At 37.3% G+C, this 16,833-nt stretch overlaps 1 protein-coding gene across 4 annotated transcripts in view; it reads right to left on the bottom strand.

Annotated features, from left to right (window-relative positions):
• Positions 1-905: 905 nt before the first annotated feature.
• Positions 906-16,833, bottom strand: part of BTBD3 (BTB domain containing 3) — a 35,906-nt gene continuing 19,978 nt past the window's right edge. The window contains exons 1-5 of one of the 4 annotated variants that reach the window (XM_063659407.1): positions 9,497-9,730; positions 8,907-9,174; positions 8,330-8,420; positions 7,670-7,788; positions 906-4,872 (exon numbers count right to left, since the gene is read on the bottom strand). In XM_063659407.1, coding sequence (XP_063515477.1) covers positions 3,840-4,872; positions 7,670-7,788; positions 8,330-8,420; positions 8,907-9,049 — 1,386 coding nt within the window. In that variant the 5' untranslated portion in view covers positions 9,050-9,174; positions 9,497-9,730 and the 3' untranslated portion in view covers positions 906-3,839. Of the gene's footprint in view, positions 4,873-7,669; positions 7,789-8,329; positions 8,421-8,906; positions 9,731-16,833 lie in introns of those variants that run through there. The other 3 variants (XM_054467721.2, XM_054467722.2, XM_054467724.2) reach the window with 3 other exon arrangements.

Genomic DNA, 16,833 nt, shown 5'->3' with positions numbered 1-16,833 from the left:
GAGTCAACTGAGAAGACAGTGTACTTTCCTTGACATGTAGATCCCAAGTCCCAACAATGAAGGAGGATCGTTCCCAATTGTCTTGGAATAATGAAAATAAACATATATGGATTAAGTGGCAACAAAGACAAGATAATGGCTAAGGCATTCCGGGATTAAAGATCTTACAACTCAGGTTGTAACTGTGATTAAACTGATGAGAGTGGGGAGTTCAGTGCCTTTGTTCTTTGGAGTAATTCCAAAACTCCTCCGGGCAAGTATGCTATGGAAACTGAACCCCGAGTGGATGAAGTGGTTAAGCAAATATACAGAGTTTCACACTAACCTGCAGTAGAAAAGCATCAGAAACTGCAGAAAAAAAAAAGTGTATGTGCATAATTATGTATGAGTATGTGCATGTGTGTGTATATAAATACTTGATATAAAGAAATATAATGGAAAACTAGTTGAGCACATAAAAACTATATTCAAAATTCTTACGTGCCATTTTGTAAATTCCTAGACTTAAGCTACTGTACCAAGGAAAAAGCAGCACTGGTCATATCAGAAGCCAGATGTCATTCAGTATCAACATCCCCCTTAGTACAGGAAGATCCAGACATTTGAGTAACTATAGCTTCAGAATACCGGCCAACCACGAATTCCATAACAGAAATATAAATGCATCCATTCATTCCCTCTCATTAACAGTCAGGCTTTGAACAATGCAAGTGATTAACACATTCATTGTTCTGTTATCCTTTTGCCTCAAATTTTTACTTCTTTAGGGATCAAAGATATCTGAAGACTTAGCTAACAAATGCCTCTGCGAAACCATCTCTGCAAAACATAGTGGGCATCAAAAGTGCCAGAATGAATTTTTGACTATTTCAAGGGTGTGACAAAAACACTAAGGAAAACAAATCTATGAACTAGTTTTATTTTATTTGCATTTAACATGATTATACACATTCATGTGTCTAACAAGATCTGCACTGTTACATTAAAAATACAGTACAATAACATTCAACATGAGGTACTTCATATTTATGTATTTTTTCCTTCATAAATAATGCTGTAAGCTACTAAATTCAAGCACACTGATGCACAAGTGGCTACAGTGTCTTGAATTAGCTGAGCTTATTTAAACACCTTAATAAACAAAAAAGACAGTTCAGTGCAATAATTATGCAGAAATTAGACCATTTACTTAAATACTATTTTAAGATATGCTTAAAGAATGTCACATTAGAACTGCTAGCCTAGTTCCCCTTTATCCCCAGAATGAACAACGACAAAGACTGCCAGCCAGATGCACTGGGGAAAAGCATCTACAGTGTATTCTGCTTAATAAAGTTGTGTTTATAGAATAGAGTTGCCTGCTTTGTTAGAACAATGGTTTCTAGTTTTAAAAGCTACAAAATCCAATATTACAAAAGAAAATAACGCAAGCACATTAGCCTTCATTCCATTTCATTGAAAATGCATAAAGGAGAATAGGGTTTAAAATGTAAAATTTCTTATTCTAAATACAATTTTCAAATTTTACCCACAGCTCTCGGTACCAGCCAATCAGATGGTAGATATTTTTTAAAGTAATAACAATTAACATAAAATTACATTATTCTATACACAGTGTACAGGATTTCACACGACTTTCACCAGCAGCTCACTAGTCACATGGAGGCAGCTAGCAAACATGGGCACTGACAGTGAGTGTTACTGAATGAACACACTGCACCTGAAGACTATCACACCCACCTCAACAATCTGATAGGATGCAATTAAAGTTTCTTCTCTGGCTTACAAACAAGTGCCTTCTTATAAGGTCTACCAATTTGCACAGTAGCTATGAGTTACTGAAATGTTTAACCATTATTTGAAAACCAAATCTTTTGTAGAAGTATGCTTTTTCATTGAAAATGTACCTTTGTACATCAATGCTTTGCCAAACTACCTGTAATCTCCCCAATAAGAAATAATTATATTTTTAGAACGTTGTCCTGGAAATACTCATCTATAATCACCAGTAACAGCTTTTCATCATCTATGCTAATAGATGTAGGTAATGGCAAGAGTGATTAAAACATTTCCAATAATCCAGTGTTCTCCTCCCTCAGGGAAGCCGGCTGAAGGCAACAAGCCCACATCTACAGGGAAAGAAGTGGCCCAGAGGCACAGTGAATAAGTCAGGGCAGTCACTCATGGGCCTTGCTGGGGCCAGCAGGAGGACCATTACTGTCCCACCTCTTACTAGCCAGATAGAGAGGAGACAGTTCCTGAGCTGGCAAACACACTTGCATGCGCATGGGTGCGCAGGCACACACACACACCCCAGGACTAACTCCTGGCTCCAGACAAGCCAGTTTCAGGCTTGCAGAGCAGGAGCAGGAGGCGGCCAAGGACCACACTCTGGGTGGCGGGGGGGAAGCCATCTCAGGATCACACTGAGCAGAAAAGCTGCCCAGAAACACATGGATACTTCAACTGGAAGTGAACACACTGGACACTGCCAGGGACACAGGCACTAAACCAGCACAAGCTAGCAGCGAAGGAGAATTTAATAAGCTTTTCCCTCCTTTGTTTACATTATCTGTGGACAAGGAAGAGGGCTAGATGTGATATTGATGCAGTGAATATTAGGTATAATAAAATGTGTCACTCCAGACCATTTTTTATAAACCCTGCAGGCATATGTTGGCACTTTAAGATGGCCAGGGGCCAGATTCTAGCAGTCTAGGAACAGGACAAAATTAAAATTAACAAAGAATATAGTATATAATCAAAGTGGATCAGGTAAAGTATATTTCCAATTTTAAAAAATGAACAAAGGTATCTCATTACATTAAATGTAGTGCTACAAAACTAATTGCTACTCCATTTGTATAAAGAATTGTTTGGTCCTCTTTTAATGGGGAAAAAGAAAATAGAAATTCTACACAGTATGACTTATACAAATAAGCAAACAGTGGGGATCAAAAGCTAAGTGGAGAGAAGAGTTTGGCTTTTTCAAACTGTATATTCTTATATGCCATCAATTAAATTATTTATAGTATGAGTCTTTTTCAGGCTTCCTTTTTAAACTGTCTTAGTTTAAATTAGTAGGAATTTAACTTTTTTCTGACAATAAAATCTAAAAATTTACTTCTAAAAGAAGTATCTGTATTGAAATTTTTTGTCTTCTAAACTAAAAGAAAATAAATCTGCTTGTAGAAGTCATGGCCTAAACAAATGCCCCCAATTCCTTATTTTCCAATTTTACATTGGTACTCCGAAGTGTTTAATATCTAACAATCTTATGAATTTAGTAATTTTTTAAATCCCAGAAGCAACAAATGTAAAAGGAATAAAACAAGAGCCAAACACGACCACTGTCTACTTTCTGAATTATTACTCATTTCAAGGCAAAACTTCTTTCAAAATTGTACACTGAGGTTTATCTGTTTTGGGGGGTAAGAGAAGTTCTGTTTAAAAATAACTCTTGTCATCACTTTATTTCTGTTCATCAAATAACGTCCAAAAGGAAATTCAAGGTGATCCAAAATTATCTTCAGAAGGACAAAACTGAGAGGGTGGTGGAACGCTTGGGAAAGCACATAATCTCCCCAGGTTCATAGATGCAACTCTAAAAACCACAAAGCTTTAATAAGAACATTAGCTCTTTTAAGCATACAGTTAAAAGCGGAATGCTGCATTTTTGCCTGTACATAATTAAAAGGTTAAAAGAAATTAGAACCTGCCTACTGCTTCATTCATTACAAATTACCGGCACTGATCACATATTTGCAGATGAGCTAAGCATCAAGCAAGTTGGAACCAGATGTGTACTTTGGAGCTCAAGCTGCTTCAGAAGTGAGTTTTCAAGCATAGAATATAAGTTCAGGGATCTGCCCTCCCTGTACCCCAGTGCCATTGGTGCTATCTGAGGAGCACTGAAACTGGACAGTCACTTTGCCACATTGAACTTCTGTCATGCCTTCTTGTCCAAAGTAGCTGAGTTCATTGCCATCCAGTATCACACTGGCTGTGTAGAAGGTGTCTGGCTCGATCTGCACTGGGTATTCAAACCATACCGGAAAGGTATTGCTGGACCCATCTGAGAAGTACTTGCTCAAGTTCTGCCCCAGGACAACGCCCTGCCGCTTAAGTTCAATCTTGGCACTGTATTCTGCAGAACCACAGCTGGAACCATACAGCCCAAAGCCAGCAATGAACACTCTTTTATCAACTGCAAACTGGATGCTGTCACAGCGACCACGATAGCGCCATTGGTTGCTTCGATAGGCACACGACTGGAAACGGTGACAGCGCTGGGGGACAAGGCCCTTACGGGCTTTACTCACAAACTGCAGCTCAGGCTTTTTGGCTGCAGTATACCAGAGGAAGATGTCGTTGGTCTCATTGAGAGTTAATACCCCGGACTGTGCAGCACCATTTGCAAAATCATCGAGGGCCATTGTGGGTATGCGGATCAAGTAAAGTGCCTTTCCTAGAACCTTGCGTTTATTTTCAATGCTCAACGCTAGATCTTGTCGTTGGCATTCTACTTCAGCCCAGTTGAGAGCTGCCTCAAAAACCACAATTTCTTTGGCATTCAGAGTTTCCCTACGGAGAATACTTTCTAGTGTCTGGAAGTCGATATCGCAGAATCCCTCAGACTTGAGAGCTAACTCAGCCTGGGCATCAATCACCTCCCAGCAACGCTGGGTCAGGTCTGGCTCCTCGAACAGGCAGCTCTGGGAGAGGAGCACACAGGCATTCTTGGCACTCAGGCTGGTCTCCAGGAAATTAACACAGGCTCTGGCAAGGTGAGGGACAATGTACTTTTTGGCAGCATAAAGTGTGGCCAGCACTGTGTCAGCAGCCAAGTCAATTTCATCACAATAGATGTATCTGTAAAAAGCACATAACATGTAAGTGGAATTTTCACAAAATGAGTACATCCAGCAAGAAAAGATACAACCACTTTCAAGTTTGTTCCGAGAACATCATCTTATATGACAGTTATTACAAACATATTTGGAGAGTAAAGGAACATTTGAAACATATTACTATATTATTAATATTTTAACCCAGTAGTAAAGTTTGTATAATTAAAGATATTAACTTTGTGCTACCATTCTAGCCTCTATTTTATAAGCTGCATTCAGTGTCATCTCAACAAAACAGAAGCTATTGAAACTGAAAAACAACTGCATATTGAATAGTCAACATTACAAAAAAATAGCAAAATTCTATTATATATACTACATTACATTTAACCAAGAATAGTCTCGTTATGTTTTAAGAGCAATTATTGCATCTTCATGCTTTTGGAGTTTTCGTAAACACAAAATAAAACCTGAGATTAATATTTTCCAAATAGTTCCAAGTTCAATGGATTATCAAAAGTATGGACTGCAATGCTATCTTCCAGTTAACTTTACATAGAATCCAATAGACTTTTTATTTGTTTTTGTTTTTTAAACTCAAAACTCTTCCTTCTCCACACATTCCTTCTACCTTCGGAATTCAAGATTACATTATTTCAAGATATATTTAATTAAAAGACAAAGTAGGAAAACTTAAATATGTATTATTCCTGTGCTTCTGTGAACTGTCCTCATTTCAGGAGATAAAACACTTCACAGGATACACTTTTTGGGAGACAGTGGCAGTCTCCCAAAGAGGCACGTAAAGGTAGTCATCATCTGCTTCTCTTCTACCTGAGGTCTACAGCTACTTTATCTTGAGTTTTCCTTTAGTTACTGTATTTCACCTTAGTGAAACACATGTAACTTAAGAAATTAGCAATAGCTTCTATAAGAAAGTAAAAAAAACACAAGGATGGCAATGAGAAAAATGTCCACGATCACAAATGAAACCTGCCTTTTTGTTCACGGAACCTTTCTCTTCTCTGACAGGCTAAGTCACCTACTGATGGCAAGGCCACTTGATAGTACACCTGCGGCTCAGTGATGCTCTGACTGCGAGCCAGGACCCTGCGGAGGATCCTAGAGCATGGTCAGCACTTTTGAGCTCTTACCCTGGAACTGTCAAGGGAGCAGCTGTTCTCTTTTTCTGACAACTCCAGGAATACTGGCTACTCATACTCGATGAAGCAGGCCACCACTTTCACAACTACAGCACTAGAGCAAATGGCACCTGACTCATTTCTGATCTTACCACATTTTGTGGACTGCATGTATAATTTTATAAAGCTTTATCAATATATACTATAGGCAATGCATCTGCGGGAAAAGATACTTGTCAAATGATTAATCAAATGACTTAGGTGAGATGTAATTCTCTGCCATTCTTGTTCATGTTTCCTAATTATATATATATCAGGAATGATACAACATCCTACTTGACTGCAGTGAAGACAAAATGCTAAACTAGTGCTAGCAATCTCCTCAGCAACAGAAAACACTGTAAAAAATACAAAGCTGACTTCATGCAGTGGGGATCCTTGCAAGTCAAACTGGTTTCTGTACATATATCTCCAAAAGATTGCAAAGGTTAAAAGTAGCAGATTAGTTTACATTTTGGTACTTCACATGCTCACTTGCCTTTAATTTCCCTATCCCCCACTGTGAAAGTTCTTGTCAGTGACAACTATATTTCAAAACTGTAAGATGAATAATGAATTAAATACTTTTAAGTTCTAGAACTAACTATAATACTTATTTTTCAGAAGACAGTAAACAATGTATGGCAACATTTTAACTATATGTAGGAGTACTGTCCAACTTGTTGACTCACTGAATACTTTTTTCAACAAACATTTTACTTATTCCAAAGAACTAAAATCCCTAGAGCAACAGATAACCTTAAAGTGATACACTTTGCTGTCCTAGAATAAAGATTAGGAAAAATCATATAAATACTATTTAGAATAATAATTAGATTATGATCACTTGGTGGACTACCACATTGTCTAGTACCATACATGATAAAGAAGCTGATTCTATAACGTGTTTAATATACTGGTGCCTGCAGAAGAACCACCAGACAGAAAACTATCTTTTTTATAAATATATAACATATCTTTAAGTTTCATATTTCTGTATTACCAATGAAAGTTTTTCTCTATAAATCCACATGAAACTGTACGAGACTATCCGTATCTTTCTAAGATTTCCCCTCTAATGTCAAATGCAAGTACTTTTTACCCTTGAGAGTGTCTGATTTTATATGAGTATGTATATGTATGTGTACACAAAATCAGATTATTTCAACAGATAGTAAGTTTTTCATTTGCTCTTAGGAGACAATAACTCTTAGAATACTCAGAAATCTCCCAACTGGCGTTGCTTAAATAAGGTACTTAATTTCTGAAATTTGAAGCAAAAACATCTGTTTAAAGACTTTTTCACACACAATGCTTTCAGAGAGAACATCTTCTATTAAATAATGTTAATACCAGAAAGTTATTTGTCTTTAATTTTAAGTTGTTAAAAATCATCACTATACATGCCACTTGCTCCCAAATTCTATGTCAAGGTTTGATTATAAATGCTGCATAATTCCATATGCTTTCCACGGAAAGATAAAGTGTTTTTTTCTGAAAACATTTACAAGGTAAGCAGCACCCTCTTTCTTCATCAGTCTTCTTTTCTGTTATGCAGAACTTAAATTTAACTGTGAAACCAGCAGGGTACAAATACAGCATAAACAAACTCTTTCCAAACACACGAATGATGCTTACTTCAGCATAGCAAGAAAAGCAGCAGGTTCGACATCTGGTATACGGATTTCATCTTTGTCCTCTGCAAGTTCTCCGTAAAACATCGCATGGAACACAGAGCTCCCAACAGCTAAAACATACTGTGTAGAAAGGGAAATCTTATTTCATACACTAAATTGAAGGCATTTCCAGCAAATCAATGAAGAAAAACAACACTAGGCAATCAGGTTTAGTAAACATAGCGTACCTAAAACCTACTGCTTTGAAAAAGCCAAGGTACACAGGGTAGCTTGCCATGAAAGCATAAGACCATGCTGCTAATTATTTCAAAGCTTTAAGAGATTAACGCACATGTCCCCTCATTACTAAATACATACAATAATAGCTTACATAACTAATTTCTAGGAGAAGGGTAAACATATGACTTTCCTGACCTGTCACAACAACTTCCTATGTCTGGAGAGTTAAGAGGGGATGTGTGAGATATAAAGCAGTATAGAAAGAAACAAAGAAAAAATTAAGCGTGGCCAAAGCCCTCTGGAGAGGGTGCGCTCTCTCCCTAATTGAGTGAAACATGCACTGCCTGACATCGGCAAGCTGCCCACACCAAGTTACAGGCTTATGGAGAGGGTCCCTCTTTGTAAACGTCAGGACTAAACCGGTCATGCAGCTGTTGCTTACTTTGTGTCCTGGCAACCGTTGAGTCCCACCTGGTGGCCCAACCACAAAATGTACATCTGCCATCAAATCATTATTGAACATCACCGCATTTCTATAAACAGAGGCAACTCATTAATTCACAGCAGCCTGCATTTTTACTATCCCCTTCCCCAACATACAAAACCCACAAAAGACTTGCAAGCTAAGCAACAGTTCAGTAACTTCAAGGCAAAACAACAAATAAAGGTTCTAACTAAACTGTTCATAATCATTGCAAACACAAGGCAAGTAACTAAAGTTTAAAATAAAAGTTATACAAACTTTTAATAAAGCTAAGGACAAATAAAAGTTTCCTATTTTCTATGGCCCATAGACAACCCTGTCACTTGAATGTTACAGCTTGCAAAAGCATTTTTATCTAAGAGGAAAACAGCTGTACTGTTTTGGAAAAGATACAAGGCAATTTTCCATTACCAATAAAAAGCTTCTGAGAAAAGAGGAAACACAGATTTGTGTTAAAATACATTACAGGTTTTGCAAAAGCAGAAACTTCAACACAGGAAAACTTTTAAAGTAAACAGACTAGCGCGGCACTTACCTCTCTCTAATGGTGGGATAAAGACCCTGCCAGTTTGGGGCCGGGATAAGGTTGTTGTTACTGAGATTCTGCTGGTGGTACTGCTGGACGCTGGTGCTGCTGGAGTTGGCTGGCTTTTTACGAGGGAATATATCAGCAGCCATCTTCTTCTTTTTAGTCTTCAAGGTAATTATTTCATAACAAACTGGCGGCAACTTGCTGCTGTTGCTACTGCTGCTGCTGGTATTTGCTTTCTTCGAGCTTTTCTTGGACCTGTTCTTTACCGTTTCTGGAAGCATCAAGAAGAAGGTGAGACATTTCATGTTCTTTTCCTTGTCATCTACCATGAGTACAGTGTGTCTCTCTTTAGAGTTAGATATCCCAAATTGGTTTGAACATCAAGGAAAAGAGATTAGCCCGGGCTAAGAGGTTAACTGAAACCAACAAAGCTGATATTTTGCTGCTTTTCTCAGCCAGGCAAGGTGACCTTTTCACTATGTTGAATAGAAACTGGCTTTAAGTTTTATCCAGTACTGGGTCTGTTAAATATATCCCCATCATGATTCCTGTTTCTCTTATTTGCTCATAAAAATAACTGTTTCCTAGATCACCTGAAAATGCTACACTGCAAAGATGACAGGCACAGAGCTGTAGCACTTGTTTTCTGAATTAGGTTAGCAAGATGGGCTGGAGCTGCGTGAGTCTGTTCAGCCGGCTGAAGTTGTGTGGTGAATGGATCGGAGGAGAGTAGGTATTACAGCCCTGCAGATGGAGTCAGACAGCCAGTGCTCCGAGCCAATAGCTGAAGTCACCAATCATGATTGGACCAAGCAAAACAGTGACACCTATTGTAACACACATAGTTCTGATATTAAAGGAACAGCAGTTGCATTTTCTTGTCTACTGTATATTTAAACAAGATAACATAACATATGAAATATATTTGACAACAGGAAGGGAGGAGTTTATGCCCACAGATTTCTCTTCAGTAGACATACATTATGTCCCCAGTTAAGCAGGATCAATTAACAAAGAGTAGGGACAGATATCTATATTTCTACGAAAATCTTTTTCCCAGCAGCATTTAGTTTCAAATACTTAAAACAAAATCCTCCAGTCTATAAACTGAAAAGGGCTATTAATAGCAAAACACATTTATTACACTTTAAAGGCAAAGGACGTTATTTTTCTTTTTCTTAGCCTGAGTGCAAGTCATAGTCTAGTACTAAAGAAGAGAACTGAGGCCATGTGTTCAGTTTACCTCCCAGTGTTTTCTAGCTTCTATAATGGTCTTTGACAGGAGTCTCAGGTCACAAAATACTGTTAATTAGATTAAGATTATACCTGTACACCTAAGTACACTGAAGCATAAGATAAACTCTAGAAGTAAAAATAAGATTCAAATAAAAACAAATCTGATGATCAATTTTCAAAGACTGTAATTCACTAAAAATATTTCAGATGGGGCCATGTTCAGGATATCAAAATTCAACTTAACTGTTAAGGCTACATTTAGTCTTGTCTTAATTTTAAAGAATATAATCCACAACTTCTAAGACAGAACAAATAACAAGGCTATTCAAAATGATAAATGTTTGGATTCCACCTAGTTAAAATGCAAATAGGTTCTCTCTGCTTTGAATTAGAAGAATATAAGCTACCATTTGATTTTTGTAGGTGTGAATCCTCCAACCATTTCTAGCGTTGGTGAGTAAAAAAAACAAAAACACCTGCAATACGTTCTGCACATGCTTATTTATTGTAAAGAGGGACTAATTAAAATATTTAATCTCACCCCTATCTATTTGGATCACTCTCATTTGTTCAAAGCACAGCAGCCATTTGCTACCCCCCAGGCAAATGCACCCTTCATGACCACAGCCCTCCTTGTAACATTTGTCTGAATAATGACTGCCTGATAGTGAGGGCTCAGCAAATAAGAGTTACGATTGTTATTGTAATTGTTATAATTAATAATCTGCTAAAGGCAGTTACCAGAAATCAGTCTTTAAATCCCTAGAACACTAAATTGAACCAAGAAATATCCTCTTTATTGTTGTTATTATTATTCTTAAAACAATTTGTAAAGCCTCTGTAAGAGAACCAGGGCCTGTAGCACAGTTACCTGTCTCCATTTTAGATGGATCCTGAAGCACTGCTTATTTATTGTGATTATCATGTTCTCAATAGCAGAACATGCACATACAGACACCTCCAAATCATCTTCATACACACTTTAACACACAATGTTAGAAAGGGATCTAGAAACCAGTTTAAAAAGCACATAGAGAAAGTCATGAAGAAACAAGTAAGCTCCTACTGACTTAATTATTCAGAATAGGGTTAACACTAAAGGATTTCTCTCCTGCTCAAGTGCTACTGAACTTCCTTGACCACTTCCTTGCAGGAAAGCCCCCATGCCAGGTAGGCCTTTCTGACTGGGATTAATCTCATAAATATTTCTAACAAATCTAGTATCTGGCTTTTCAGGTCAGAAGTAATCAATTAGAAGGGAAAGGGAAACCAGCTGCTTTTAAGCAGACATACTATTCATTGGTAGCTGGATGGAGACAAAATAGAAAAAACATAAAACACAGATACAAGAACTTAGAAGGGTTTGTGATCTTTACTCATTTTGCATATGGCTCAATACCCATCACCAAGAAGTCTCAAAAAACATGGCTCTTACACCACTAAGTTAAAGAAAAAAAGTAAAGTGCATGTAACAGTTTGAGAAACAGAATTATGCAATATTGTAGAACATGTTTTCTAAAATTAAAGATATCAGTTGTTTAGAAAAATAAGTTTTGTAGAAAATTCTGACAATACTAGTTAAATGAAGTAGTGCTAAATCTGAATCATCTACAACAGTGCTACAAAGAGGGGCATTATTACTCCAATGTATGTAAGGACTGATGAGCATGGCTGTTTAAAATCAAGACAAAAATTATCTGACGGCTACTTTTTCTTATCATGGTAATAAGGCAAGTAATGCAGGTTCTTGCTACTGAAAATGTAGTTGGAGGATCAGCAGCAGCATCTACAGGGAGCCTGTTAGTAACCTAGAATCTCAGCCAGACTCTGGATCAGAATCTGCATTTCATATGGTATTCAAGGTTGAAAAAAACCTCACATAGATAACTACCGACTACTAGATGTCTTCCCAATGATCCAGTACCAACTTCTGATGCCATATGTTGCATTCAACTATTAAGTGAATTGAAAATAATTCAAAATAATTTAATTTAGTTTGGACATTAAAAACTTAACAACCCCTCACATCTTGTTCTGAAATTCTTCTGATTAGGCCCCAAATGTCAAATTCCAGGATTGAGGTGTGCAGACAGCCAACTGAGAGGGATCAAGATATTCTCTGGAAAGGAAGCACCAGCCCCAATTATTTTAAAAGATAATGACAGTGATGATTTCAGCAGGAAAAATAAGGAATTAAAAAATGTCAACTATGAAGCAGATAATCACTTAGTATTTTTAAATGGTCTACTTCACAATTGTATTTCAACAAATTAGCAATGTAGCATGGTAAAATTAGCAATCAATCTAGTTCAGTCCTGGCTGGGCCACTTAAAATAGAGAAAGGGGAGTATTTGAACAAATCATTTAGCCTTTAAGGGCCTCAGTTTTCCTCAGCTATAAGATGGAAGAGATTCACCCAGAATGAATGTTTTTCAAACTTTACACTTAATCCACAGTAAGAAATGTATTTTATATTCTGACTTAGTACTAAACATAAACACACATACAGGCATACAAATGGAAAGAGATGGCTTAAAAAACAAAACCTACTCTTAGCATGTTATGATATACACTCTGATATTTTCTACCTTCTTCTTTCTTCTTTTCTTTTCAATGTTGGTCATAATCCATTCAACTGATCTCATGACCACAGTTTAAGAAACACTGGTCTAGGTTATTTCTAAGGGCATTTAAGGTTTAACACACTAGGTTCTTTTCCATCAAGAATTCGGACTAGGGACCACCAGATGATGGCAAGTTCATGAAACTCCTCAAACTGTACGTGAAATTGGCAGTATGTGTGCATTTATTTTTCTAGAAAGAGAAGCCATGGCTTTCATCTGCCATGAGTAAATGCAACCCAGAATATAGTAAAATGTTAGGGTTAAAATGTTATAAAACTATAAGATTGATTTGAATATACAAAATTTTGGTATCAATTTATTCTTTCATTTCTATAGTCTACTACATTAAATACAAATTATGGCTTCTTTTCCTCCTTGATTAAATACAAATAGTTAAAACTCCATCTGTTGAGTCTGTAACCCAGAAACATCACCCACTGGGTTGAAGGGTAAAAAAGGATAGCAGCTTGATGTCTACTGCTACATTTTACTCCTAAAATTTCTTTCCAATCGGCATTTTATCACTTGTTTCTACACTTCCTGAATTTTAGAGCTGTCTGCCCTAATGAGGTAAATAGGCCAAGAAGTCCATCAAGTTTGTATGAAAGTATTCCCAAAATAAAACATACTGACTATGCAGTGTATTAGGTGTTGGGCATACAGTGGTGAGCAAGACTAGAAACCAAACTTAAAAAGTTAGCTAATAATAGTGCGTTTCAGTTGATTTTATAATTGCCAGAAAGCTGAATCACTGTTAACCTATTTCCATTCAATTCCCAATAATAACAAAATTATCCACAGAATTTAAGCTCACTTAAATCATCCTTTTCACCACTGGAAGGTTTGTCAGCAATCCTACCTTTATTTAATACAATCTGACATATTCACTTTGCAGACTTCAATGAGGTTTGAAACTGAACGGGACTCCAGAAATCATTTAATGCAACTCTTTTTTCACAGGTATGGCAACTGTCGTCAGAAGTATAAGGGGTTTGTGAAAATTCCACAGTAAAGAAGTGGGGCAACACCTGGACTACAAGGCGGATCTCCTGGCTTGTCATGTTGTTTGCTTCATTCACTCTAATATTCACCCATAGTAATTACCTCACATACTTACAGAATGCTCAATTGTTATATTTCTAATCTACTTTAAAAGAAAAGCTTTCTTTTAAAGTTTACAAAGATGAAAACCATGAACATATGTAGTCTGCACCCCTGTAGGGGCACACTACAGGTAAGAATGCTGAAAGGATACTTGTGGAATGAGATGGAAGGAAGGAACCGCAGTGAGGACGCTGCTCAAAAACAGAAGAGGCTCTCCAGGTAAAATAAAGTTAGAAACCAGCTATTCACGGTTAACACCAACTTCTATGTCAACAACTAATAATGCTGGCAACTCTTGTTTAACTTGCTCTAACTCTGGACTCCTTGTCTGGACTTGTACATGGTTTACTACAAGGCCGCTAAAAAGCAACAACAGTGAGGTTAACAGAGGTTTAAACAAGGTAAGGTAGACTGAAGAAATACCTATCACTTCCAAAAATGATTAACATAACCTAACAGAGGAGAGTAGTTTAATCTGGTAAGTTATGAGGGAATAGTGTTTTGTTTTTGCTTATTTGTCCCTTCAATACTGAGCAAAAATTATGCTTTTGATTTGGGAGGTAAAAAGATAAGCAACAAAATCTTGGCAGTCCCCAAAGTCAGCAGCAGCTGCTAGAAAACAGACTATATATGCTTTCTAAATTTGGAAATAAATATGGAGTCAAGCGCTGGAAGCATAGCATAGCTAAAAAAGCAAGAGCTAATAACAAGTGACCTTAAGGTTAGTATTTGTGAGCCTCATTTTCCACATCTGCCAGATGGGGTAATTAGACCCAGCTTCTCCCTCAGGTTTATTGCGAAGGCAAGATTATATGTTTTGTGAAAGCACTTTAGTCAAAAACACTCTACAAAGGTTAAGTTCTCACCATTAGCAGCAACTGTGCCCAAAGCAGGAAACGTTTGTGATGCAATCATCTAAAACACAAAATCTCAAAGATTAATCTAGCTCCTCATCCTCGTACTCTTTGCAGACTGCACAGCTACTGACATTTCATCCTATCTGCAGGCTTCCTCTAGCCCCACGTGTGGGCCAAGCAGGTCCCATTTTTGCTGTGAATCTGATTTTGCAGGGAAGGTTCAATAATAATCAAGATTTGTGCTGTGCACTGTGATCGGGTCCACACCCAATGTCCAAATCCCACAGTGTTATTTCCAAACCTGCACTTGAACCCACACCTCAGGCTGAGTGCCCATTGTGGACTTCAAACCTCCATGAGGCCACCTGTTGGTTGATGCACTGCTGTGCCCACCTCCTGAGACAGCCTCCTGCAAGGAGTCCATCTAGCCACCCAGCCATATCTCACTGGCAACTCAATTTGGCCTCTCTCAACAATGACCAGTTTGAATTCCAGCACCAAGGTTGATAACTAAGGCCAAGTATTTGGCCAAGGCATACCTCAAGTGCTGTCCACAAGATAAGGTTCATGGTCAGTTTCATTAAGCCACCTTTTCACCACACAGAGCTCCAGTTAACCTTGAATTGTACTTTAGATTTGCGGTGAGCGGGGGGTGGGGGGGAATGCCCAAAGGTAGAATGTGGTAATTCTTAGAAGGCAGGGAATGATGATTCTTTTTAAAATTCCATATGGCACTTACTATGACATTTGACGATTATAGCTCTTACATAACACACTGTGTCTCAGTGTGCACCTTGTTTGGAATACTAAACTACTCATCTAAATCCCAAATTATTCTCTTCCATACATTGTGATCTTGAAAAGGGGTATATAAAGTTTACCAGGAGATACTCTGAAGATGGCTATTTAAAGGAATATTATAATTTCTTTTGTAAAGTTGAAGATACTTCAATAAAAAAAGGCAATCAATTGCTAAGTTTTACATACTCTAGATCAAGTTTGTCCAACCTGCGGCCCTACAAGAGGCCTAAGATGGCTTTGAATGCAGCCTCAAACAAATTCGTAACCTTTCTTAAAACATTATGAGATTTTTTTTTTTTCTGCAATTTTTTTAGCTCATGGGCTGTCATTAGTGTTAGCACACTTTATGTGTGGCTCAAGACAATTCTTCCAACATGGCCCAGGGAAGCCAAAAGGTTAGACAGCTCTGCTCTAGATGATCTCATGGTACATTTCCTCAGGTGTATTGACTACACGATCGCCTATCTTTTCCAATTACAGGTTTCTAGGATTTAAAAAATCTGTATAATATTTGCCAGAAATAGTGATTTATTTAATATAATTTTCTTTACATTTTAATATGATTATGACCAATACCCAACTAAAACTCTATGTGTATATATGTAAGTGACATATTTCATGGATTGTAGATTCCTTAAACTCTATGTGTATATATGTAAGTGCCATATTTTATGGATTGTAGATTCCTTGTGCCTCCCCCACCCTCGCCACTTTAACATCTCTGAAACTGGTTTGTGTCTTTTAATTGATGCCATCTCATGAGTGTAACTATTAGGCTTTTTTTTTCCTTTCTTAGTGGTACATAAAGCAATGGCATGTCTTACACCTGATGGCACCCTACAGTCAGTGAAATACGGTAAAATTTGTACAATTCAACAGAAAGAAAGAAATATTTTTTTTAGGTTGCTTAATTATTTCCTTAACCAGGCAAGATGATGGCTCAGAATTCTGGCTGAACGACATCAGAATAATTGAGCTTTCATCAAGCAGTTATTTGATAAAGTCTATAATCACAATTCTCAATTGAGACTGCTACTATGACAACCACTGATATGGTAGAATATCTACATGGAAATCTCAAAATGAGAATTTGCATTGCCAGGACTGGTAAGAGTTCCAGCATTAATACAACACATTTCTAGTATTTTCTCATGCCACACAATTGTACATAAAATGTACATAAAACTGATCAGTATAAGCCTGTAACTCTCTGGGTAATATTTGCTAAAGATATTTTATCAATCAATTCAAGATTTATTAACTTACAACTACTTTATACATAGGTTAAATATGGAGCTAAATGACTCA

This window comes from Pongo pygmaeus, chromosome 21, assembly GCF_028885625.2.
Source record: "Pongo pygmaeus isolate AG05252 chromosome 21, NHGRI_mPonPyg2-v2.0_pri, whole genome shotgun sequence".
Lineage (NCBI taxonomy): Eukaryota > Metazoa > Chordata > Mammalia > Primates > Hominidae > Pongo > Pongo pygmaeus.
Note: the sequence above shows the minus strand (reverse complement) of the source record. Positions and strands in the feature narration are given on the sequence as shown.